The sequence below is a fragment of the Peromyscus eremicus genome, chromosome 14 (genome assembly GCF_949786415.1).
Source record: "Peromyscus eremicus chromosome 14, PerEre_H2_v1, whole genome shotgun sequence".
NCBI lineage: Eukaryota > Metazoa > Chordata > Mammalia > Rodentia > Cricetidae > Peromyscus > Peromyscus eremicus.
The window spans coordinates 5,534,856-5,559,333 of record NC_081430.1 but is presented as its reverse complement, the minus strand read 5'-3'; the positions used below and the strand labels follow the sequence as shown (position 1 = coordinate 5,559,333).

The window sequence follows — 24,478 nt, the reverse complement described above, 5'->3', positions numbered from 1 at the left end:
AACTGAAATAAAAAAACAATAATAAAAAAGCTCTGATTAAAACTTGTCTAACTTCCCATCAAGTGAAATTTTACCTGAACATCAAGAAACACTTACTGCAGTAACTAGTCAAACAAATAAAAAAGCACATAATAATCTAAATATTTTATTTGAAATTAATTAGAAAAGAGTTTAGGAAAACAGGTATACTCTTAGGGTAGAGATAATAAATTGAAGAATAGAAATTACTATAGTTCTTAAAATGTTCTGTTGTTTAAAGATAACCTTCAGAATGAGAAAAGCATGCAGAGGCTACATGTAAGAGTTACAATAAAGTCATGTCTTCTCTATGCAAGCTGTCCTGTGCAAGAACGATGCCACCCAAGATTTGCTCTGCTAACTTGTCTCTAACCTGAGACTGTTTGCAAAAGAGTTATATTAAAAATAAAACCTTCTTCATCTTTCGGAGAAGTGCACACAAGATCCCGGCAAACATCCTTCTCCATTTCAACTTCAACTTCAAAAAAGGTTTCTACCAGATCCTCTGCTGTACCTAGAACAACAAAAACAACTGAGAATGTGCACAGGGATAAAAGACTCTGAAACCCTAACTTGAAATGAAATAAAGTCAGTACCTTTGACTTGGTCATCTTTCTCTGTTGCCCTCTGTTGAGCCTTTCTGAACACTCGTAGGTGAGTGCCAAAGTCATCTACAATGCGTGTAGTAAAGTAAGGCTGCCAGTCTATTTCTTTTGACCTTACAGAAAAAACATGATATCATTACATAAATGCTTTACAGACACGAGTCACATTCCCTGGAGCTGGAGTTGTGGGCAGCTACAAGCTGGTTGTCGTGGTGAGAATTAAAGGTCCTCTGCAAGAACTGCGGTACTCATAACCACAGAGCACCCCTCCAGCTCCTCAAGTTAGATTTTGTTCCTTAATTATTTTTGTATCTTAGATTTTACTACATGAAACTCTAAGTATATCAGCTCTTATTTCACTTAGTCTTATGACAATATATTTTAATTAATATCCAAAGGCATAAAAATACAATTTACATTCTTAAAATTGGTAAATATAGTAAATTTTTCCAATTAAATCTGAAATAAGCCTGCCCACGGGTACATCATGTAATTTCTCAGCCCAGATACAAAATACCTGAGATATCCAGAATGTTTCCATTTGTTTAAGAGTATTTCAAACACTTTGTGGTTTCTTCTGAATCCATTCTAAATTTTCCACTCTTTCTTTTAGTTACACAACCTATGTTCTGAAACCAAATGTCTAGGATAAATTATTTCTTCTTGCATATACTAGCGCTTGAAACTATGACCACTAAATAACAAGACATACAGAACCATTAGGCTAAAAGATGATGGTAAGTATAAAATATATAACACTCTTCAGAATATAAAATTTTCAATATTAATCTTATGAAATCACCTAGTACTCTATCTCAACAGCAACAAACTTAAAAAAAATTCAGTAAAACAAATAAAAATAGCACATAATTCTGTTAACACTTTCAGGAGCATACCTAGAACGAACAAAAGTAAGATACGTTCCTGAAGATGCTGGGCCACGAGAGAACCCAGGGCCATGGGACCAGGAAAGAACACATTCACTGACCACTGACGACAAGCATACAATGAACAACTTGTACACACGTTCATTTCATGGCTGGCCCTGTTTATTTCTTTTCAATGGGAGGCTTTGCAGTATAGCAAATAAGGCAGTCTTGGCAAAGAAAGAAAAGAAGAGATTGAGAGTCCAGGGGATGAGTGGCACAGACAAACCCACACTCTGTCTTCGGGGGGTGCAGCTTCCCCAGCAGCCTGCCGCTCACAAGGAAACCTCCATAACATCCACATCCAAACAGAGCTGCCACGAGGAACACTGAAGAGCAGTGATGCACCGAGGAAGTACAGATTACCTTCCCAAACAAACCTCATCTATCCTTGACAAGGCACTGCTCTAGTCTGACAGACATGAGAAGATGAACAAACTGCACGTACACAAACAACAGCAGTGTCGGAATCTTTAGGAGCTGAGAAAGGATCAATAGTCTCAAGATACAAGCACATGTTTAAGCATACAAACCAACCTGGCAGCAATTTTTATTATGACCCTCTAAAATCTAAAATAAAAAGTTAAGCCCAGCAGTCACCAGAGGTCCTTCCACCATTGTCCTTATTCAAAGAAATGAATTTAACTCAGTCATGTTGACACACACGTACCCAAAGCAAGCAAAAGCTAAGGGCTCTCGAGTCAGCTGGGGCTACCCACTGAACTACAGACCAGCTTTGACTCCACAGTGATATGCTGGCCTTACAAGCCATTTAAGTCACAATCTATGTGAGCAACCTTCAGTTTTGTAAAACAGTGAACTCAATTATTCCATAAAAGATTCCTTCTAACTATTTTGGAAGAAAAAATAATATATAATATTTCATATCTGTTTTCCTTTATAGAACAATGCCATTTATTAATTTACTGAATTGTTCCAAAATTAGAAGTCATTTCAAAGCCATCAATTCATTGGAACATGTGACATTTAAAATTAGTAAAACCATCAAGTAATGTAAACATTTAATATAAACTATTCAAATATTTAAATCTAGATTTCTATTTTTTAAAATAGAAGTATGATGAGGGTGAAAAAAAAGTACACTACCTCTATTTTGACTTTCTTACAATTATATGCAAAGAGAAATTTGAACTCCAAAGAACACTGTAAGGACAATATCATTGTTTTCCATATAGAAACAGGAGGCCATACTAAAAATGTTAATTATCTGTCTTGACAAAGGCAGAAAACAGTTTAACAATGGAGTACTTTTTAAAATAGTGCATGATAAATATGAAAGAAATGAGATATGAATATTAATAAAAGCCATTCAGCTACACATTCATGACTCAGCTTCCTAGAGAACTCCTACTATCAATTGCTCTAAAGCTATGACTAACGCCAAAGCTCTGTTCACTTTGTCTACAATGCTCTTCCACATGACACTCGCTGCGCTAAAAACACCTGGGCTATTACATAGCAATCTGACTAATACTTTCATGCTGTTACTTATAAGGTAATAGTCCGTGAATTTAAAAGAACATATTTTCTCTCTTTCTCTGTCTCTCTGTCTCTGTCTGTCTGTCTGTCTGTCTCTGTCTGTCTGTCTCTCTCTCTCTCTCTCTCTCTCTCTCTCTCTCTCTCTCTCTCTCTCACACACACACACACACAAAAAAAAAAAATGTAATCTAAATAGAACATCTGTATCACACTCTCTTCGCCAAGGCTTGGAGACCATCAGAGAGGGAGCAGGGCAATTTTAAGACCAAGGGCAAAGGGAAAGTCTACAGTAGACCAGTGTCCGCCAGGAACGACAGAGCAGCAGCACACATGGACCTGGAGCTCCATGACTGTATGCACACGACCTGCTCACATCAAGCCAGCCACAATCTTGTCTTTAATTTTAAAAAAGGATAGAACATAAAAAAAATCATCTTGGATATCTTTATTACTGATCATCATATGTTTAATTGCCTATCTATAACTCTAAAGGAAAAATATCTGATTTATAAAATGCAATTTTCTTCTTTAAATTTCTTGAATTAGCTGTATTTAGCCATAAACTGAAAATCCAAAGATCACTGCTAGTATTTCCTGCATTTATTTTTAATGTCACTGTTATATATAAATATTTACAAAAATAGTTGAAATTATACAGCACATGCTATTTTGTAAGACCTTCATTTCAATACATTTTCTATATACTTAATGTTTATGAAGAAATGTCTTAACGGTAGAGTTGGAGAGAAGGCTCAGCAGTTGAGAGCACTGACTGCTCTTGATGACCAGGGGTCAGGTCCCAGAACCTACACAGCAGCTCACAATTGTCTACAACCCAGTTTTAAGGGGATCTGATGTCCTCTTTTCGCCTCTCCAGGTATCAGGCACATGGTGCATATACATAAATGCAGGCAAAACACCGACACACTTAAAAAAGGTGTCTACTCCTAGACAAGTAAACTTCTTTTTTAACAAGACAAATAAAAAGTATTAATACTGAATGTCCTTCACCTCTGTCACAGGCAGGCAATTATACCAATTAATTACAAAAACTATGAGAGAAGTACAGACAAATGAGCATAACTGTCCAAATGCAGACAGGCTCTCTATGTCCACCTGGCTGTCCTGGAATTCGCTATGTAGACCAGGCTGGCCTTGAACTCACAAAGATCCTCCTGCCTCTGTCTCCTGAGTGCTGGGATTATAGGTGTGCACCACCATGTCTGGCTTCAATATTTATAAAGTAGAAGGCAAAGTAGAGCCAGTAATAAAATACAAGTAACCTTACTTTAAAACAGAGCAAGGGTATGCCTAGACACTTCCTTAATGGTGATACACTAATGGCTAGTAAGTACGTGAGAGGATACTCAATGTTAATGTTCAGAGAAATGCAAGACAAAGCCAAAATGAAATGCTATCTCACTCCTACTAGGTAGCTATAATTAAAATTGACAGACAATAACAACTATTGACAAAGATAGAAAAAATATGAAGTTGGTAATGAGAATGTAACACAATGCAAACAGTTGGAAGAAATTTGCATTTCCTCAAAATATTAAGTACATCTACCTAAGAGAAATGGAAATATTTATTCATGTAAATAATATGTGATGAGGATATCCCATGGTAATAGTCTACTATTCTATTTACCTTTTAGTTAAAAATCCCTTTCATTTGGAAGCTATTTTTCCTATTGTAATACATGACATATCTGAATTTTTCTGTGTAACTATAAGAAGCAATCTTACCTAGTAGCAAACTGAATGAGTGCATTTTGAAGAGTTTGCCTAATTTCAAGAAGAAAGGACTCATCATCGCTTAGTGTGTAATACCAGTACTGGACATAATCCCTCAATGAAAACTGTATAACCTACAGCAAAACATTAGGGGGAAAAAAACACCTTTTTAGGATTTAAAAACTTAACAGCAGCAAAAACCAAACAACAACAACAAAACACTAAGACAATTACTTGCCAACTTATATTCTGCTATACATCTTAAATTGTGAAAGTAAATTCCTGTCTTCACTACTTCATGTTAAAAACTGTCTCAAAATGATGTTTTGACACCCCAGCTCATGACTTCCAGTTCTTAAGGAACACAGCATCTATGACTACCCACGTTCAGGTGGACAGTGTGGAAAGGGAATGCATACTGAGTGCTGGCTGCAATGAGTGTGTGATGAGACGTAGGCAGAGCCGATGGACATTAACGTGAAGAGGTTTCTGAAGACTCCCTCGCAGATCCACTGTGACCTGATTACAAAACTAACAACTCTATTAACACGTTGGATGCAGCCGGTATTGCTAGTCCACAACATCGAGATTATGATTTCTACAAGTCATATAAACTAACTACAGGTTCAAAGTATAAAGTGCATGATCAGAAAATATCTGAGAGGGGGTATCTTTACCTACTTCTAATTAACACTTTTAATCAAACCAGAGATAAGCATCTTTAAAGGAATAAAACTAACTCAAAAGTCTAATTTACCAAACCACTGAGCTTGATCAACAAGACTGTCATATTAATATTTTAAATTATGAAATTACTAGACTATCAGATGTCAGCAAAACTTTTTTCTAATACAGATTAGAATAATGGCTATCATGTTAAATAAACCGCCTCATTATAGGGACCCAATAAATAGAATTATTAAGTATAAAATTCAAAGTCAGCATTATCATAAAATTTCAGAACATTAAACAGCTAAGAGGTACAACTTAGTATTTGCAAAAGAAATATATCTCAACTACAATAGATGAAATTCAAATACCACATACTGAAACTCACTTGCTGAAGAGGTTCATCAATTATATTGGCACCCGTCAGTCTTCTGTCGATCTTAATAGTCCTGCCTTCTCGTTTCATTTCTTCTAAGCACTTAAGGAAAACCATAATATGTTACTGAGTATTTCCTTGATTTCAAATATCTCCAGTTTGCTTCAAATTGATTTCTTATTACACTTTCCTTTATTTTCCAGCCAATAAATAATTTGCTAATATAAGTATAAGCCAAACTTGATTTCTCAGGGTAACATTATTAGATATCCAGGAAAAAAAAAATCTATTACCATTTTCTACAAATTCGACAGGTATAGTAATTGCTACTGTTCAACCAACCCTCCAAACTAAGAAGTTAATGTTTCTGATCTGTCAATTTACTGTCTTTACTAATATTCTCCATGTTGTTCCCTTTCCTTTTCTAGGGATCAAGAGCATATTAACTATCAAATGAATTCACTTTAAAGTTGATTTTAATTAGAGACAATTTTAAACAACAAGGAAAATGTAGTTCACTACTTTTAGTAGTCATTAGACTGACCATTAGCCTGAGAATAGGGAGAAAGGAAGTGAGGACTCTTAAATAAATCTAAACATCAATACATAGTCCTGTAACAAATAACACGCCAATAATTGGGTCCAGGCAGACAATACAGATTAACATTATAATGAAGCTGAGAGAGTCCTTTCACCTAGAGAAGAAGCAAAAGAAAAGGAAATCACAGATGACATGAGAGATTAAAAAAAGGAAAAAACAAAACGCACAGACCACTCACAGCCTAAGATTTAGCAGGAGTTTTTACAGACTTCAACAAGCTCCCTTAAAAACCTTGAAAGTAAGAACCCAAACACTACAATGTTTTTATTAGGCCACCTCATTCATTCATTCATTCATTCATTCATGATCTCACTATATAGTCCTGCCTGGAACTCACCATGTAAACTAAACTAGGCCTCAAAAACAGAGATCCACGTGCTTTGGTCTCCCAAATGCTGGGATTTAAGGCAATTAGAGGAATGTGACACCACAAAAGGTTAGACCACATTTTCACGGTTTCATTTCACAGTTTAGATGATGCAAATACTTATTTTTGCTCTAGAGTGGTCAGAGTACTCAGTACAGAAACATATTGAACAGTCAGCTGCCTAGAGCAGGAGACAGGATCACATGCCCTAGGTATGTAGTAGGCTAGATCACCTAGGTTTGCCTTACACATTCCATGGTACTCAACTGATAAAATGCCTCAATTAGTAAGAATGCAAACTTATTGTTAATGTGTAAGTATATATAAAATGCATGTTTTAGGTATAATATGAACCAGTAAGTTTTTTTTCCATAGACTATATTTACAAATCATATGTTTTAAATAACAAGTCAAAACTATTTAGTATCATTTATAAAAAATGGATTATAAATATCTGACTAGTCTTGACTTTATCACTATATAAAATCTTAATTCTTACAATGCTTTCTAGTCTCTGTTATGTATCTTCCAAATGAATGAAAACTATACATGGCTAAGAAAGAAAAGGCCTAATTCCTTAGAGAGTCTTGTAAACAAAATCAGAGAATATGGACTAATGGAAGTTCTAAAGAAACAGGAAAAAAACAAGTTTAGGTAATTAAGAAAGTTGTAAGTATTCCATCTAGCTATACCACTCTTGGTACATGGAATTTGTCTTCAGAAAGTTACGTCAGTATTCAGAGATGCCTGCACAGCCATGCTTACTGTAGCATTATCCAAGATAAAGTCAGGCTCCAGATGAATAACTTAGAGTAGGCACGAAAGGAAGTATTACTACACATAAAACAGAATAAAAGCAGGCCATTTGCAGAAAAAAAAATGGACAGATCTTGAAAACAATGTATTAGTCAAAACAAGGCAAACACAGAGAGACAAGTAAACAAGGTCTCGTGGTCTCTCTTGTATGTGGAAGCAAAAGACAACAGAGAGTGCAGAGAGACCATGAGGATGAGGACGGGGCTGGGAAAGAGAGAAGAGTCCAAAGAGCGGACGTGATCAAAGCATGCTTCTATAGAAATTCCACAGTGAACCCACTAATGTATATAATTAATATGCATGAATAATAAACAGGATGAAGACAAAGGTTGTAATAAGTATTCCTCAAATACCAGCTGATTAAAATAAAATACTCAGAATGGAGTGGAATTCTTTCATTTTTATAATATAAACTAATACTGTACATGACTTACTTCTTCAGCTACATTTTAGTAGGGAAGTGACTTTAAGGTTAAATTACTGGCATCAATTTCAAACCATTTGCCTCGCCACAGAAAATGAGACCTCCATCACACAAAACTTGAAGGTATAGGAACTATGAGGCCTATGTAGCCACAGGATGCAATACCTACTTCATTTATAAATTGATACTTTAACAGAAAAATAGCATTATTCAGAATGATAAAAATAAGACCTGAGTTTTTAAAACTACAAACACTGTATAGTTTAATCGCAAACTATGCTTTTCAAAGTAAATAAACAAAAAGCGTACATTTTTCTGATTCTTATTCAATTTACTTCTCTCAAACCAAATATTCATTGGTATTCTTACAAATTATATAAATAACAGTTTGATATTGAGAGGAAAACAAATTAAACTAACCAATTTCTATCTTTCCCTCAAAATTACATTTCCATTTGTTTACATGTAACACTAAGAAAGTTTTCAAGATGATGTTTAAGCTCTCAGGAAGTTCTCAGGAAGATCAAGCAGCCCCCACGAGTATGTGAATGACAGCCTTGCTGGGCCATCCAGATGGAAACACTGCCACCAAGAGGTGTGCCATGGCTTTCACATTCCTGTACATGACCTACCTTAGGGACCCCAGATGATGTTGGAGGAAGAAATGAGTGTTCACACTGCTCTAGGTGTTTTTCTGAGTTTGTTTTCCCATACAGGAGAGTAACCACTAAACCCCTAGGGGGAAAAATAAGTATAGATTAAAAAAAACAACAACAACAACAAAGTATTTCTATACTTTATTATACTTATTACTGAATATGCTGACCAGACTTTATGAGTTACCATTTCTTAAAATTAAGTCTAGAAATTTAGAAAATCAAGATTGACAAATTTTGTTAGGCTCTGAAGTTTAGAACAGCTAGCAATAGTGAATTATATAGTGTTTTTTGAAGTTGTACTGAAATAACTTTTATTTAAAAACCCCAGCTAGGCAGTGACAGTGCACGCCTGTAATCCTGGCACTCGAAGGGCAGAGGCAGGCGGATCTCTGTGAGACTGAAGCCAGCCAGGAATATGTAGAGAGACCCTGTTGTGAAAAACCAAAACCAAACCCAAACAAAGGGCAAAGGGGAGGGAGTCAAAACAGAAGGAGAGGGAGGGAAGAAGGTGAAATAACATGGATGATGTCTAAGAAGCCATAAGAAATCATATCATTATTTATTTATCTAAAATGACATATACATTCCAGTCTCTGTGTGTGTGTGAGTGTGTGGGTGTATATATGTGTGGGTGTGTATGTATATTTGAGTGTGCATATGTATGAGTGTGTATATGTATGTGCATGAGTGTGTGTGTATTGTGTTTCTGTGTGTGTATGTATCTGTGTGTGCATGTGTGTTTGTGTATGTATATGTATGAGTGTATGTGTGTATGAGTGTGCATGTGCATGAGTATGTGTACTGTGTTTATGTATGTAGGAATGTGTATATATGTGTGCATGTGTGAGTGTGCATGTGTTTGAGTGTGTATGTATGTGTGTGTGTGAGTGTGTGTGTGTATATGAGTGTGTGTGTGTGCTTGTATCTTCAGAATTCGAAGTACATATTACCTGCAGTATGGCAGATATTTTTTACTAAGATTCAATTTGGTCCTGTTTCAGTTTAATCTGATTATTTAAAGTACTTACAATAAAGTAATTATTAAAACTTGTATTCTTAAGAGCATGACTGATAAAATACTAATCTTAGCCTACGATGCAACAGTAAGAAAGCAAGTTCAAAGAACACTTGTAATTACAAACAACCGGTTGATGCTTGTACTTATGATGTTTAAATAAAACTAGGAGCTACAATTGGCTGGAGAGATGGCTAAACCATTAGAGGCTAAATGCATAGTCAAAATGTAGGGGCTACAAATGACTCAATAACCCAACTAGCCAGGCGTTGTGGTTCATGCCTTTAATCTCAGCACTTGAGAGGCAGGTAGATCTCTGAATCTGAGGCCAGCCTCGTCTACAAAGTGAGTTCCAGGACAGCCAGAGCTGTTAAATAGAGAAAGCCTGTCTTGAAAAGCCAAAATAAATAGATAAATTGATAAAATAATCTACCCAATATATATAACAAAACATCCTGAAATAATAATGTACTGACAATTTCCCATGATTTTTTTAAAAAAATACATTGTGCTTTTCTCCCCAAAAGTATTTTTCTTAATATTTGTAAATAAAAGATTAGCTTTAACTGTCTATATCACCATATCATTTTAGACAGATAAACTACAGTACTTTAACATTTGTTAAGATTTTTATTTTCTTTAATCAAAGAGCAGGATAGGTTGTCCACAGGAAAATATATTCCTGTCAAACATACACATTAAGTAAATAACAAAAACACATCTTTGAAAACTTAGTAAGAATTTAATTAATAAAAAAGCAGAGTCAAACTAGCAAACAACTTTGAATTCATGATATGTCATCACTTGACTTTAAAAGGAATCTATTTGTTGCTTAAATTTACAATACATTGAATGATACAAAGTTTCACTGAAGGGACAATCCATCCTCACAATCAAGGCTACAAAAAGGGAAGATCTAATTCAGAAGACTATGAACTTGTTGACCAAAACTGAGCATTCTGAGAATGTCTGATGAGCTAATCCTCTCCAACTGGACAGGGCCCTCAGGAGGTTCAGCGGGGCCGTAGAGAATCACACTAATTCATGGCACAGCATTAGCCTGGAATTCCAGACTCCATCCTCTGATTCTAAGCATTATCTAAAGAGGTTTTACTAACCTCACCACACCTTCCAAAAATCTATCTTTATCTAAAATATTTATAGAATTCTAAGTATCCAAACCATTTTTGGAAGTTATTCCTTGATAAATTAGCAAATTCAGAAAGGGGTCAATAAAACTTCTAGTAACTCTGTAATGAGTAGACGGTCACCCTTCTGTCTCTCAAATCTGTCTTTAATTTACTGTTAAGAAATCCTGGTGGGGGTAGTGTACACCTTTAATCTCAGCACTCAGAGGCAGGCAGATTTCTAAGTTTGAGACCAACCAGAGTGAGTTCCAGGACACCCAGGGCTACACAGAGAAACACTGCAGAGGAGAAGGAAAAAGAAAAAAAAAGACAGAGAGAGATCTTGTCTGCCATCTTAGAACTCTCATCTTCGTCTCTAAAGCTCAACTTTCCTCTCTTTTGGTGGTGGGAAATATTTTGAAATACTTTCCCTTCAGTCTTGACAAAGAGCTCAATTAATAAGTTAGAAGAATCTCTTTCTTTTAGATTCTAAAATTTAGAGACACATCTCTTTAAGAAAAAGAATCTTTCCAATCGGTAGAAGCAGCCCTGACCCTGGGGGAAAGGACAACCATTCAAGTCGGTGTAGCAGAGATCCCTTCCAGCTTTGGATCTGCATATTTGGTTTCAAACATTCTGTACCAACGTTTTCATTATCAATTAAGATATTCTGAACTCTGTGTCACCTGACTCCTGTGGTTGAAATTGATTTATTTAATTATTTCAGTACAAGATACCGTATCTAGACAATTACTAAGAAAATACTGAACCTAACAAACTCTACAGTTTTGTGGAATCTGTGACAGAACTGCTCAGTAATCACTAGTGTGCTATCCAGAAAATGACCAAACATGACTTTCAAGCCTCCAGCCTGAGGAGGTGCTGGGTAGTAGGTGCCATCAGAAGCTACCTCTTCAGTGTCTTACAGGCTCTTACGTCATTGTTGACATGTACAATAAGCCAAAGCACCTGAAACGCCAAGGTGTTCTGCTCAGAAACTCCTCCAAATGTTTGGAGGTTTCAAAAATATTTTCAAAAAGGCACAGGAAGTGTATATCATACACTAATTACATAAAAATGGACTTTCTAAATATGCACATCAACAACAAAATACTCATCCAGCTGAGCTGCACTGGATAGTGTTTCACAGGCGTGCTACCATCTAGAGTCTCCTTATAATTCTAGTCTATACCAACTGTTCTGTATACAAAGCATAATAAAGTGGCATGTCACCATCTACAGTCTCCTTATAATTCTAGTCTATACCAACTGTTTTGTATACAAAGCATAATAAAGTGGCATGTCACCATCTAGAGTCTCCTTATAATTCTAGTCTATACCAACTGTTCTGTATACAAAGCCATAATAAAGTTTGGCTGGAACCTTCTTGGTAAAGGTTTATCAATTCAAATGAAATCTTAAACACTGAAAACCAAGTAACCATAAAGAGAACACAATAAAAGCAAGAACTTATCTGAACTGTCTGGATCAAAGTAAACACATTCATCGGAGGGGACCATTATTACTTGACATCTAATCAATGGACTAGTATCTCCTATAATGTAAAACTAGATATATTATCTCAGCTGATCATAACATCACAATTTCATCTTTAGTCATTGAGACTTCATTTTTAAAGATAACCACCACCACATACAAATGGGTATCTTAATTTTACTTGTTTTTTTTAAACTTTAGTGAACAAAGTCTGATAAAATAGCATTCACGTATAAATCATACTGAGTTCTCATTTTGTTTCAATTTTAACAAAATAACACATAAATTATAAAATCATCGTTGTGCATACTTACCCTCCCACAAAACAGAGGATATAAAATGCCAAATAAAATATTACAAAGGGTCCAAAGGTTACTAGAAAAAGGACAACGCCAAGGCTTCCCCATCCCCATATGGAGAGACTGGCCTGAAATAAAGCAAAGGGCAGGAGGAAGGAGAAGTTAGTAAGAGCCAAAGAAAGAACTCTTCCTATGAATCGGAACAACTTTTAAGTTGTTTTTAATTTCTTCTTTTAAACACTAATGAGTCTAAATTTCTCTCTTTATACATTTATGGTATCATTACAGAATGTATTAAAATATTCACTTTTGGAAATGTCATATATCTTTGGATGTTTATTTCCAAGAAACAATACACAAGAGATTTACAGAGCTCATCAACAAATATTGAGGAAAAAAAAGTGATAAGAGATAGTTATACAAATTACTCAATGAAAAACTTGCATGAGAGATAAATTATTTATAAAATAACTGAATATTTATATTTGCAAAAGCATAGAGAAAAGTTTGAGTATCCATCATTATTATTAATAATACTTTAAAATTCAATCTCAAGAATCATAACACAAAGAAACATTTTAATTAAAATTTCAATGTACATAATCTATCTCACTGAAAATTATGGTACCTTTGTTTTATCTAAATGCTACACAGAAATTTATGAAAATGTACTTGAGAAAATTGCACCACCAAAGCTAGCCACAAGTCTAACAAAGCATTCCCAAAGTTTCCGTCCTTTAAAAAGAGAAACTAGTCATCGAGAATCACCCTGTTCTATCTAGTAAAAGTATTCCTTTGTTAAGGGCAAACTGGATTTCAGCAATTTAAGTCATAATGAATAAATAAAGACATTCAATTCAAAAAGTTTCTCCATCAATTTGCTGTGTACTGTGATGTATACAAAGATGGCATTTGTCTCCTGTTATCAAGAAGCACAGAGAAGAATGTCTTATAAGACAAAACAATTAGACACTGAACCAAGAAAAAAAAGGGATAGAAAGCATTGCAAGATGTTACACTAAACAAAATTAATGACAAAACCCAGACAATACGCATTATGGACTGTGAATGAAAGGGTTTATGCATTCATCCACCAGCCACTGACTGCTTCCTATGTGCTAAGCACAGTTCAAGGTGCTGATACAAAGCTCAGACTTGTCAAAGCAGCACAGCCTTCATGTTCATACACCGCCACAGCTTACACTTCAGAGGGAGCAAACACAGACAAGCGAGCACACAGTCCGTCAGCTGGGATAGCTCCTTCAGAGAAAATCACCAACTGTGACGGCTCAGCAGCTCTACTGACTGGAGAACACAGGAACAGAAAGCTTCCCCAGGACTTATTTAAGGGACAGTATTTCTATTTATTCATGTCTTCTGTGCTCTTCATCAGTCTTTTTGCCATCACCACCGCCCTGCTTCCAGGAGTAGCACAACTATTGCTCATTTTTATTTTTATTATCTGCATCCTGGCCACTGATACCTTTAACCAGAGCCAGAATGGCTGTTAATTAATTTTCTGTCCCATCTTCCCATTCTCTTCCTTGACTCAGATGGGAATAGTACTTCACTCACAGAAGTGGTTACCTGTCCTTCCTCCTAAGAACTCAAAGTAGGACAGTGATTGGAAATAAAGCAAAAAGCAGCCTGGTACCTCTGATCATCACTGAGCTTGGCATATAACACCTACACCTCACCACAGTACTGCCCGATGCCCTGCAACAGCACACAGCGCCTATACCTCACCGCAGTACCACCCGATGCCCGGCAACAAAAAACATTGTTTCCCAAGGTCCCCCCAAACTCTGTTCACAACCTCCCCCAGGAGCTCTGATAAGCTCTCCAGAAAGGTGAGAGCAGACATGGTCCAGGAACTACCCAGCCCACCTTCTCTAACGCAATCTGACTTCATGTTAGCAGTATTACCCCTTCTGTTTATAGATTTATGCTTGCTCATTCCAGAGCTCAATAACTTGTTGATTAACAACATCCATACATTTTTAAAACAGTGAAATGGCTGTCACAGGACAAAAAGGAGCCTGTAACTGGAGGACAGGAGAGCCTTCACACATACTTCTTTACCAGGTTATTTGGTTCTAATTATAAAAATCTATTTAGTCTTAACGTTTGAATTAGATCTTCCTCAATTAAGCAAATTTCAAGGGGCTGGCAAGATGGTTCAGTGATAAACGTTCCTGCTGCCAAGCCTGAGGACCTGAGTTTTATCCTGGGACGCACAAGCAAGAAAGAACCAACTCACACATGCTGCCCTCTCCACATGTATGCTGTGGCATGTTTATACACACACAAAACAAAGAATGAATGAATGGACAGATAAAAATGCAGTATCTGATTTTTTAAATAAATTTTCAAAGAAGTAATCACAATTAATTGGTATGACTATACTCGAGACTGGCTGCAAACTAGCTATACGTATAGTCCAGGCTGGCTCCAACTCTGAACAATCCTCTTGCTTAGCCAACTGAGGGATGGAATTACAGGTAAGTGTGCAGCACTATGCCCTCAAGTTTTGATTCTTCCAGGTCTCTAACTTCTCCTTTGAAAGACAGCAAATCATTTAAAAAAAAAAAAAAAGCCTTCTCATTCATTTAAACGAATTTTGAGAATCACTATAATGTACAAAATTCCAGCTATTTAACAGTAAGTTAATGATACTATATACACATAAAAAGTCTACAAAGCAATACTTTGCTTAATTAAGGAGAGAAGTTTTGTCCTGTTTTTATTTATTCTTTTGCAATTTCCTTGTGTGTTTGTGTGTATACTTGGATCTCACCCTCTGCCCTCACACTTCTTATACCCTAGGCAATCACTGTGCAGAACTGTAACCCCAGACCCAGGGGAAATTTAAAACCCTAGAGACTAACAGAATTAAGCATGTCCAATTAAGTCAGTCAAGTGATCATTTGCTTTGGTGTTAATCACTTACAACTATCTGAGAATTTCCAATTAAAAATTCCTTATTGAAACATCAGAACAGAGCACTGTCCACAAAAGACTTTCACTGAATATTTTATCTAATGCTAGCTAAAATTTTAATTCTAATTATTTCCCAAAATGATCAAGGACAATGAAATTTAGGATAATTTTGTACTATGTCAAAAACCTTCACAAATTCAGACAAGTATTACCTAAAAATTAACTAAAGTGTATGCCAAAAAATAGAAGAAATAAATCTACAGGGCTCATTTACATTAAAATAATCCTTAATATTTTCCCTTTTTTGTTTTCTGCTAAACACAGAAGTCAACCCTGGAGTCTCTTTGCTGGTTTATCCAGGAACCACTCATAGCTCTAAGCTGGAAACCTTTGAGGTCATCCATGGCTTCTCAAGCTTCAAGTACCTAAGCTTCGACTCACAGCATGGGAGCTGAGGCAGGCCCCAGTGTTTTTCCAAACCTGTCAGAATGGTTTAGACTTTAGACCCAAGGAGATTATATAGTTACAAATCTTCCTAAATTTAGTCTCCTCTAAAATCTAAAAGGTTCTGGAAATCAAAACTATACTAAACACTCTACATACTACTTCATTTATTCCTTGGAATAACCTAGAAAATAGTGAAGTAGATGCATATACTGCTAAAAAAAATTTTATGGGCTCCAGAGTTAAATGACCTAAGTTCAAATTTCAGCTTCACTATTGATTAGCTGTGTAATCATCACATGCTTTCATTTCCCCATCCAGGTTACACTGTTACTGTGAGGAACAAATGAGTCTGTGCTCCACTGGTCAATTTTAATGCAACCATTATTCTTCTTTCTAGTTTAACAATATGAGTGGTGGTAAATTTGCCCAGCACATAGGAAATCATGGAAATGATCCCAGCACAGTTCACATACAGGTAATCCCTGCACTCCAGACATGAAAGCAGGAAGGTCCAAGTTCAAAGTCACCCTCAGCTACAGTGAGTTCAAGGACAAACCGGGCTACATGAGGCCATGCCTCATTTTTAAAAGAAAGTGTGACACGCATATATATTATTTTTATGGGTGTTTTGCCTCCATGTGCATCATATGTGTGTCTGGTGTCTACAGAGACCAGAAGAGGGTGTCAGATCCTCTGGAACTGGAGCTACAGACAGTTATGAGCTGCCACGTGGGTACTAGGAATCAAACCCAGGTCCTCTGCAAGAGCAGCCAGTGCTCTTAACTTCTGAGCCATCTCTCCAGCCCCCAAGTACATTTTAATACATTATATGGAAGAGGGTAACCAAACAGATAGGGCCAAGAATCTTAAAATTTATACAAATTCAATGCCAACCTTAAATTATATATAGTTCAACAACCAAAACAGCCCTAAAAATGGCACTACCACAAGCCTAGTCTGTCTTCCTCCAACCTTATTTTATCTGTAATAAGCTGGAAGCTATTCTCTAGGGATTTAAATTGAGTGTTATCTTGACAAGAGACCCAAGCTTCACTTAAGATTATAACGCAATCAAGGTCTGGTATATACAGGCTAGTTCACTAAATATTAATCCATTCACCAGCTAAAAGGAAAAACAGAGGCTAGAGGAGAGAAAATAAGGAACAGAATATGGAGACCAAGTATGAAAAGCGATCCTACATGGAAGTGCTCCTCTTCACCTGACCATATGGCTTCAAGCATCACACAGTCCTGCCAGGACAACTCATGCCAACACTCCACAGCTCCATCCTCCTCCTCCCCGGGGAAGAACACATAAAAATAGTAGCGATCTCTCAGCTAACTCCACATACTCTGGCACAACCAACCTATCTAACTGCTATGCTTTTTGGGGGCAGCCACACAAGCATCTTAGGTACTGATACCGAGTTAACAGCCAACCTTCTCTTTCCATGATCAGTAGCAGAAGGACAAACATCCTCTTTCACTGTCCCCATTCAAGGTACCTCGTGTACCACTGGAAGGATGCCTAAAGATGGTGACTTGGTACCAAGTTTTAGATACCGCTGTGGAGTAGGCAGGGGCAGAGGACAAACATTTTGGTCAGGTACTTTCATCTGAATACCCTTGGATTTTCTCCTTCCCAACTGGAGGGTAACCACAATAAGTAAGTTATACCTCATACATACATTTTGGTTCTTTGGTAATAGAACTACTTTCTTTATACACTTCTAAGACAATTACTTTCGTATATGTAGATGACTTGCAAGTCTTTAAAATCTCTATTAAAAAGCAGTGACAATAAATGATCTCTCACAAGCTAAGAGGGCTCCAAGAACCTAGCAATAAAGACAGTATGAAAAACTGAGCTGCTGGGAATCAGTGGCTTTTTAAGAATGCATTTATTATTGCTGTGTGTGTACCAGATGTGTCCATGCACAGGGTCAGGGGACACTCTGTGCAAGGGGCACTTTTCTTCCACCTTTGCATGGGTTCTGGGGATAAACTCAAGTTTGTACAGCAGTACCTTTACCCACTGAGCATCAGATCTGCTCAAATTCTGTGTTTTTAAACTAGAGTCTATCAGTTTTAGAATATCTACACCAAGTGTAAAGTTATAGCAGGTAAACCGTACTGTATATTATTCATTCAGGATACAAACTAGGTTAGGCTTCATTCTTCTTCCTTGCTACCACAATGTAAGCAGTGGAATCAACAAATTAGGGAGGGACCAAAAGCAACTACAGTATTAAAATTAAATTAGAAAATCACATTTCCTGAATGCTTTCTGCTGCAGAAAGAATATTAAAACTACATAAAATGCTTATGGGGGTGTATAGAAATAAACAATCCTGACCAACTTCCTACAAATACTCTTTAAGTCAAAAATGCAAAACTGCTACAATTCTCTGGACTTCTGACAAGAGGCTTAACAGACAGTGGGGTACAAAACACACTGACCAAGAAACTACTAGAAACCTGGCCAGGTGGTGGTGGCCCACGCCTTTAATCCCAGTAATTGGGAGGCAGAGCCAGGCGGATCTCTGTGAGTTCGAGGCCAGCCTGGTCTACAGAGCAAGGTCCAGGTCAGGCACCAAAACTACACAGAGAAACCCAGTCTCAAAAAAAAAAACAAAAAATAAATAAAAAATAAAAAGAAACCACTAGAAATCTATTTCTCTATCATAATAATAACTGTCAATAAAAACTTTTTAAAATAAATTTTAACGCTGAAAGATTTTTTTCAAAATAAACTTGAGGGCTAGAGAGATGGTTCAAGGGTTAAAGGCACTAGGGGGAATATTCCAGAGGAGCTGTGTTCGAGGGTTCTATTCCCAGCTCCAATAGAGTGACTCACAACCATCTATAACTAATTCCAGGGAATCTGACACCTCTGTGTAACATGAACCTTAATAGGTCTTATTAATAAAAACAAATCCGAGGCCAGGTATGGGATGAATGCTGGAAGATCAGAGAAACAGAACAGGCCGTAGCCACCTCACCTTGCCAGTTCCTCAGCTGATCCTCTTTCCTCAGACTGGAAGCTTCTGAGTCCTCATCTGAATGGATCTGAGCTGAACTGCTGCTCGAAAGCCTGAAAGCTTAACCTGCCTACTTCCTGGTCCTCACGCTTTATATACCTTTCTGCTTTCTGCCATCACTTCCTGGGATTAAAGGCTCACTTCCTGGGATTAAAGGCGTGAGTCACCTTGCCTGGTTGTTTCCAGCATGGCTTTAAACTCACAGAGATCCACATGGATCTCTGCCTCCCAAGTGATAGGATTAAAGGCGGTTGTGCCACCATTTTCTGGCCTCTGTAATCTAGTGGCTGTTCTGTTCTCTGACCCCAGATAAGTTTATTAGGGTGCACAATATTTTGGGGAGCACAATATCACCACACCTCTGGCTTCCCTGAACATCAGACATGCAAATGGTGCACGGACATATATATACAAGCAAAACATTCACATACATAAAAAAGTAAATACATTTTTTAAATTTTTACTTAATGTGCAACAGTGTTTTGCCTGCATGTATGTCTGTGTGAGGGTGTCAGATCCCCTCAAACTGGAGTTACAGACAGTTGTGATCTGCCATGTGGGTGCTGGGAATTGAACCCAGGTCCTCTGAAAGAGCAGCCAGTGCTCTGAACTGCAGAGCTATCTCTCCAGCCCCATAATTTTTTTAAAAGACTAAGTTTTTTAACACTCTCCAAAAAACAAAACACACACACATAAAAAATGATGACGCCCTCACCTCTATGTTATGTCACAAACATTAGTAGATGCTACTAAAACAATGCTTACTTAGTGGCAGGGTGCTAACCTTCTGACAGAATTTTCATTATTTAGAAAACATGTTGCTATTTATAAACATTTCCTTTTGCCAGATTAAGGTCAAATTTAGATTCTTTCAGCTAACATTGATGTATATCTCATATAAAAAATTCTCTTAAAAATAATTGAAAGCAACAATGTAAATATTCCAAGGAATAAGACACTTAAATCTCCAGTGTAAGTTAACTATGTGAGTTAACAGAATCCATTATACCAAATGATGATGATGATGATAATGATGATAATAATTGATCTTATTTTGAATTAACTATCTCTATCAGCATATTTATTCTAATTATTTTCCCTAAATAAAATTGTATACTCATAAAATACTCACATTTATCAGTCATCTAAAAAGAGAAACTTACAAATGCTCCTTCTTTACAGGTCAAGATAGACAGGTTCTGTCAGACAGTGGGATACAGGGGACAGATCTTAAGACAATATCCTGTTCTACAAATAGGACCTGGAACAGTACCAATATTTTACACTTATGAAAACTACACTCAATGAGAATAATCACATATAGAGAAACTCACTCTGGTGTTTTACAGCATGGTAAACTGATGATGGATCTTCAGTGGAAAAATATCCTAAGAATGGCAACCAAAACACTTCTATCTTTTGAAAGAGCCTTTAAGTATTTTATCTTTCAGTAAAAAGTAATGCTGGCAGGTCCAACAAAATATATCAAGACTACTTAGAAGAATGTCTGACTCAGAGTCTAGGGTAGAAATATTTTTAGACTCTTCAAGCACCAGAAAGTTACTGAAGACACATGGAGAGGACTCAGGAGGCAAGCTGAAGAGCCCCCTGGCCCACCAATGGCACAATTAGAGCAGTGGCTGTGGTGATTGGATCCCAGTGATCTGAATCCCAGTGATCTCTTCTGAACTGGCAAACAATCCTGTCACTATTCTTAAAGAATAGTAACAATTTTTTTAAAAAAATTATGGGGCAGGAGAGAGTTAAACAACCATCAAGGCAATCAATGTTGACGAAAATACAGGTTTTTAAGAAATATTTCAGATAATGACAGATGTACTGTAATTCTTAATGAATTACATGTTTAGCAATAATCTAGCTGTTAACCCTTGGGAGAAAAAGCAGAAACAGATGCCTTGTGGAATAAAGTTATACAGATATCACTATCTGTGAAAAGGTGTTACCGGAAAAAGTAAAATCAAACCTGAACCTTACTTTAAAAAGTAAAATCAAACCTGAACCTTACTTTAAAAATGCAGAAAACTGAGAAAATGTTATAGATGCCATGGAGATGAATTCAGAAAGGGCAAAAATGGAAGAAAACAAACTGTTTCTTCAACAACTGAAGCTCACGGGATAAAGAATGACAATGGACTAGAAAACAATTTGTCGATTAAAACAGCAATGTGCTGACATGACTCAAATGGTCTTATACAAGCACAGTGGAAGAAGGAAGAGGAAGAAACACAAATCTGGGAGCTCTAGGCACTGTTAGAATGATGATATTAATAAATTACTACTTATTTTTAGTTAGTATAATGATATTATAGTTGTTTTACCAAAAGAAATTTTTAATGTATTTTCAAGATGAAATCAAACACTTAGAACTTTCTTCAAGATAATCTCCAAGGTTCTTAGTGGAGAAAAAGGAAAAGGAAGCAGCTATAGTAGGCCGTGGCTGACAAGTGCCTAAGCTGGCATGAGCTCAGGGTGCTCAGTACACTATTTGTTCCTACTTTTCTGTTTAAAATCTTTCACTGGAACGTTTCTAAAACACAACAATCATAACACTCATTTGGACAATTAAGTACATTTTTTTCTCAAGTAACCACTGCAGGGAAATAAATATGCTGCATCTTTACAGCCCAGGAAACTCGATTTGGGTTAGACATTTCCTATGATTACTTAATAGTGGTGCAACATACACGAAGCTATTCAACTAAGAAAAAGATGATTTTAAATGCAGAACTGTTGGGCATAGTGGTGTACACCTTTAATCCCAGCACTTGTGAGGCAGAGGCAGGGAGATCTCTGGGCAGCCTGGTCTACAGAGTGAGTTCCAGGACATCCAGGGCTACACAGAGAAACCCTGTGTGGAAAACCAAATAATAATAATAATAACAATAATAATGGCTGAGTACTGAGTTCTAATATCTTGTTTTATGTATAAGAAAGTAGACATTTCATCTAAAAACTACTGTCTTTCAAAAGATTGTTTTGGAGGTTTCAGACTGATTCTACAATAATTGGTTAGGTATGTGTCAAGCCTTAATGTTGAAAGTATAATCAAATAGCTTTTGCTTGCAAGGGAAAGAGACTGAAAATATAAACTCAGCATGCTAGATTGTGCCAGAATCTCGGCGTTCAGCAGCTGGAGGCAGAAGCTCTAGAGTTCACGGCCTGCCTGTTCTATGGTAAAAAGGAAGATCGGGAGAGGCAGCCAGACTGCTCGGCAGGCTAAAGAACTTGCTGCACAAGCTTGACTACTCACACAGGAGAGCACCTACCCCAAGTGTCCTCTAACCGCCCCCCCCCCCCCACGCACTGTGACACACATACACACCATACACAGCGAGGAATTTTGTAAACTGATCTATCTATTCTTCTTTCATATACTACATCCTGACCACAGCTTCCCTCCCTCCTCTCCTCCCAGTCCTTTCCCCACATACACTCCTCCTCCTCTCTCTCCAGAAAAGAGCAGGCCTCCCAGGGATATCAACCAAACATGGAATAACCAGCAGTAAAGCTGGGCACATACCCTCATATCAATGCTGGAAACCCAGAAGGAGGAAAAGAGTCCAAAAAGCAGGCACAAGAGTCACACGTGTAACAACACAAAAAGCGCCACAAACTGGGTGAGGAATCGTTTTTTAAAAAAAGTCAGTGCTTCCAGGCCTGAAGCAGCTCTCAAGCTCCTTTTAAACTGTCTTCAAAGGGCGGTCTCAGGGGCTGGGAACCTGTCTCAGAATAGAGTGCATGCCTACTACACACCAGAAAGGCCAGACTCAATTCCCAGTACCAAAATAAAGTTGAAACCACACAAAAGACACTTTTGCAGTATGATAAAAAAAAAAAATACTAGTTTTGTTTTGTTAAATGACCATGTTGCCAAACTGCCTTCTAAACATTTATGCTTATACACAAGAGTCATTCTGCTCCCAATCTTAGCCAGAGAAGCTTCTTTGTGCAGTGGGCAGCAGTTGGAGCAGCGACTCATGAACGGTTGGAGCGCCGACAGTAAGTTAATGTTCTGGCTCAGCCCTAAACAGGATATGGATACCAACACCCTATGCACCCAGTCAAGGCTCCCAGAACATCACAGAAGGGGGCAGAAGTAGTGGAAGAGCCAGAAGATGGGCAAAGTGCTGGGTGAAATGCTGTATGCTAGACATGGCAGGGCCACCAACTCAGAGCCTCCCTGCAGGGACTGTTCCTGCATGAGACAAGCCACCAGACAAGTCAGCATCACAGCAGGCGACCAGCAGGTTACAGAAAGAGAAGAGGAGGGGACGTATAACATGAAGGTGAGAGGAGGCGTTCCGAGTGTCTGAGGGAGTGGAAAAGGGGACTGGAGGTGGTATGACCGAAATACATCAAAGGATAAAGAAAAGATAAGAAAAAAGCCAATCTCTTTCCAGGAATTCAGCCCATCTCCTTTTCACTACTGTCAAGAATATTTCAAAATATAGTAGATGATGCTGGTGTTTATTACAAAGAATTTAAAAACTGAGAAAGTTGGTCCATTTCATTTTCCCAACATATAAGTTTTCTTCCCTTATACTCTAATTTCTAAATAAATATTTAAAAGCCATTACAGATTGATGTTTCTGGCTTTTCTCAAAAAAAGAAAGAGAGATAGGGAGGGAGAGAGGGAGAGACAGAGGGAGGGAGGGGAAGAGGGAAGAAGGAAAAGGAAAGGAAAGAAAGAAAAAAGAAAAGAAAATTCTGGCTGGGATCAGTGAACCTAAGATCTCAATAAAGCTGTACTGAGACGGAGCCCAGCAGCAGTATCCACCCGAGAACGAGCATGATGTGCAGCAGTCATGGCCCCACATGTGCTATAAAGGTTTACTTGATGCTGAGTCTAATTTGGTTTGAAAATGGTCTCTCACTAGGTTACCCACTCTGGCCTTGAATTCCTAGCCTCAAGTTAACTTCCTGCATCAGTCTCCGGAGGAGCAGTCATGCTGCAGAGATAAAATTTTACTCCTGTTTGATTAAAGAAACAAGACATTTACCTGTACCTAAGATACAGATCATCACTGCATAATTACATTCACTGCATTCACTATCTCTGTTATTCCCGTCCTTAAAAGAAGGGATCAATGCATATCCAATCACTGAAAGGAATGTCAGAGCCCTGTTAACCCACCCTCGTGGAGCTTGCTCCTCCTCTCAGTTAGCAAAGCCCACCCATTTTCCCTGAGTATCTCCTGAGCTCCCCTCTTCACTGTCAAAGCCTGAGGCAAACCCTTGACTGTGGGTAGATGGTGGTGGTTTGAATGAGAATATGGGGCCACAGGCTCATACACTGGAACATATGGTTCACAGTGGGTTGACTGTAGGTAGGATTAGGATTAGGACATGTGACCTCCTTGGAGGAGGTGTGTCAGTGGAGGGAGGTTTTGAGGT

At 37.5% G+C, this 24,478-nt stretch overlaps 1 protein-coding gene across 4 annotated transcripts in view; it reads right to left on the bottom strand.

Moving 5' to 3' along the window:
* Snx13 (sorting nexin 13) overlaps positions 1–24,478 on the bottom strand; it is a 100,522-nt gene that overhangs the window by 52,817 nt on the left and 23,227 nt on the right. For 3 of the 4 annotated variants that reach the window (XM_059279670.1, XM_059279668.1, XM_059279669.1), the window contains exons 2-7: positions 12,651–12,763; positions 8,671–8,773; positions 5,843–5,932; positions 4,798–4,919; positions 615–736; positions 431–532 (exon numbers count right to left, since the gene is read on the bottom strand). In XM_059279670.1, the coding sequence (XP_059135653.1) occupies positions 431–532; positions 615–736; positions 4,798–4,919; positions 5,843–5,932; positions 8,671–8,773; positions 12,651–12,763 (652 nt within the window). Of the gene's footprint in view, positions 1–430; positions 533–614; positions 737–4,797; positions 4,920–5,842; positions 5,933–8,670; positions 8,774–12,650; positions 12,764–24,478 lie in introns of those variants that run through there. The other variant, XM_059279671.1, reaches the window with a different exon arrangement.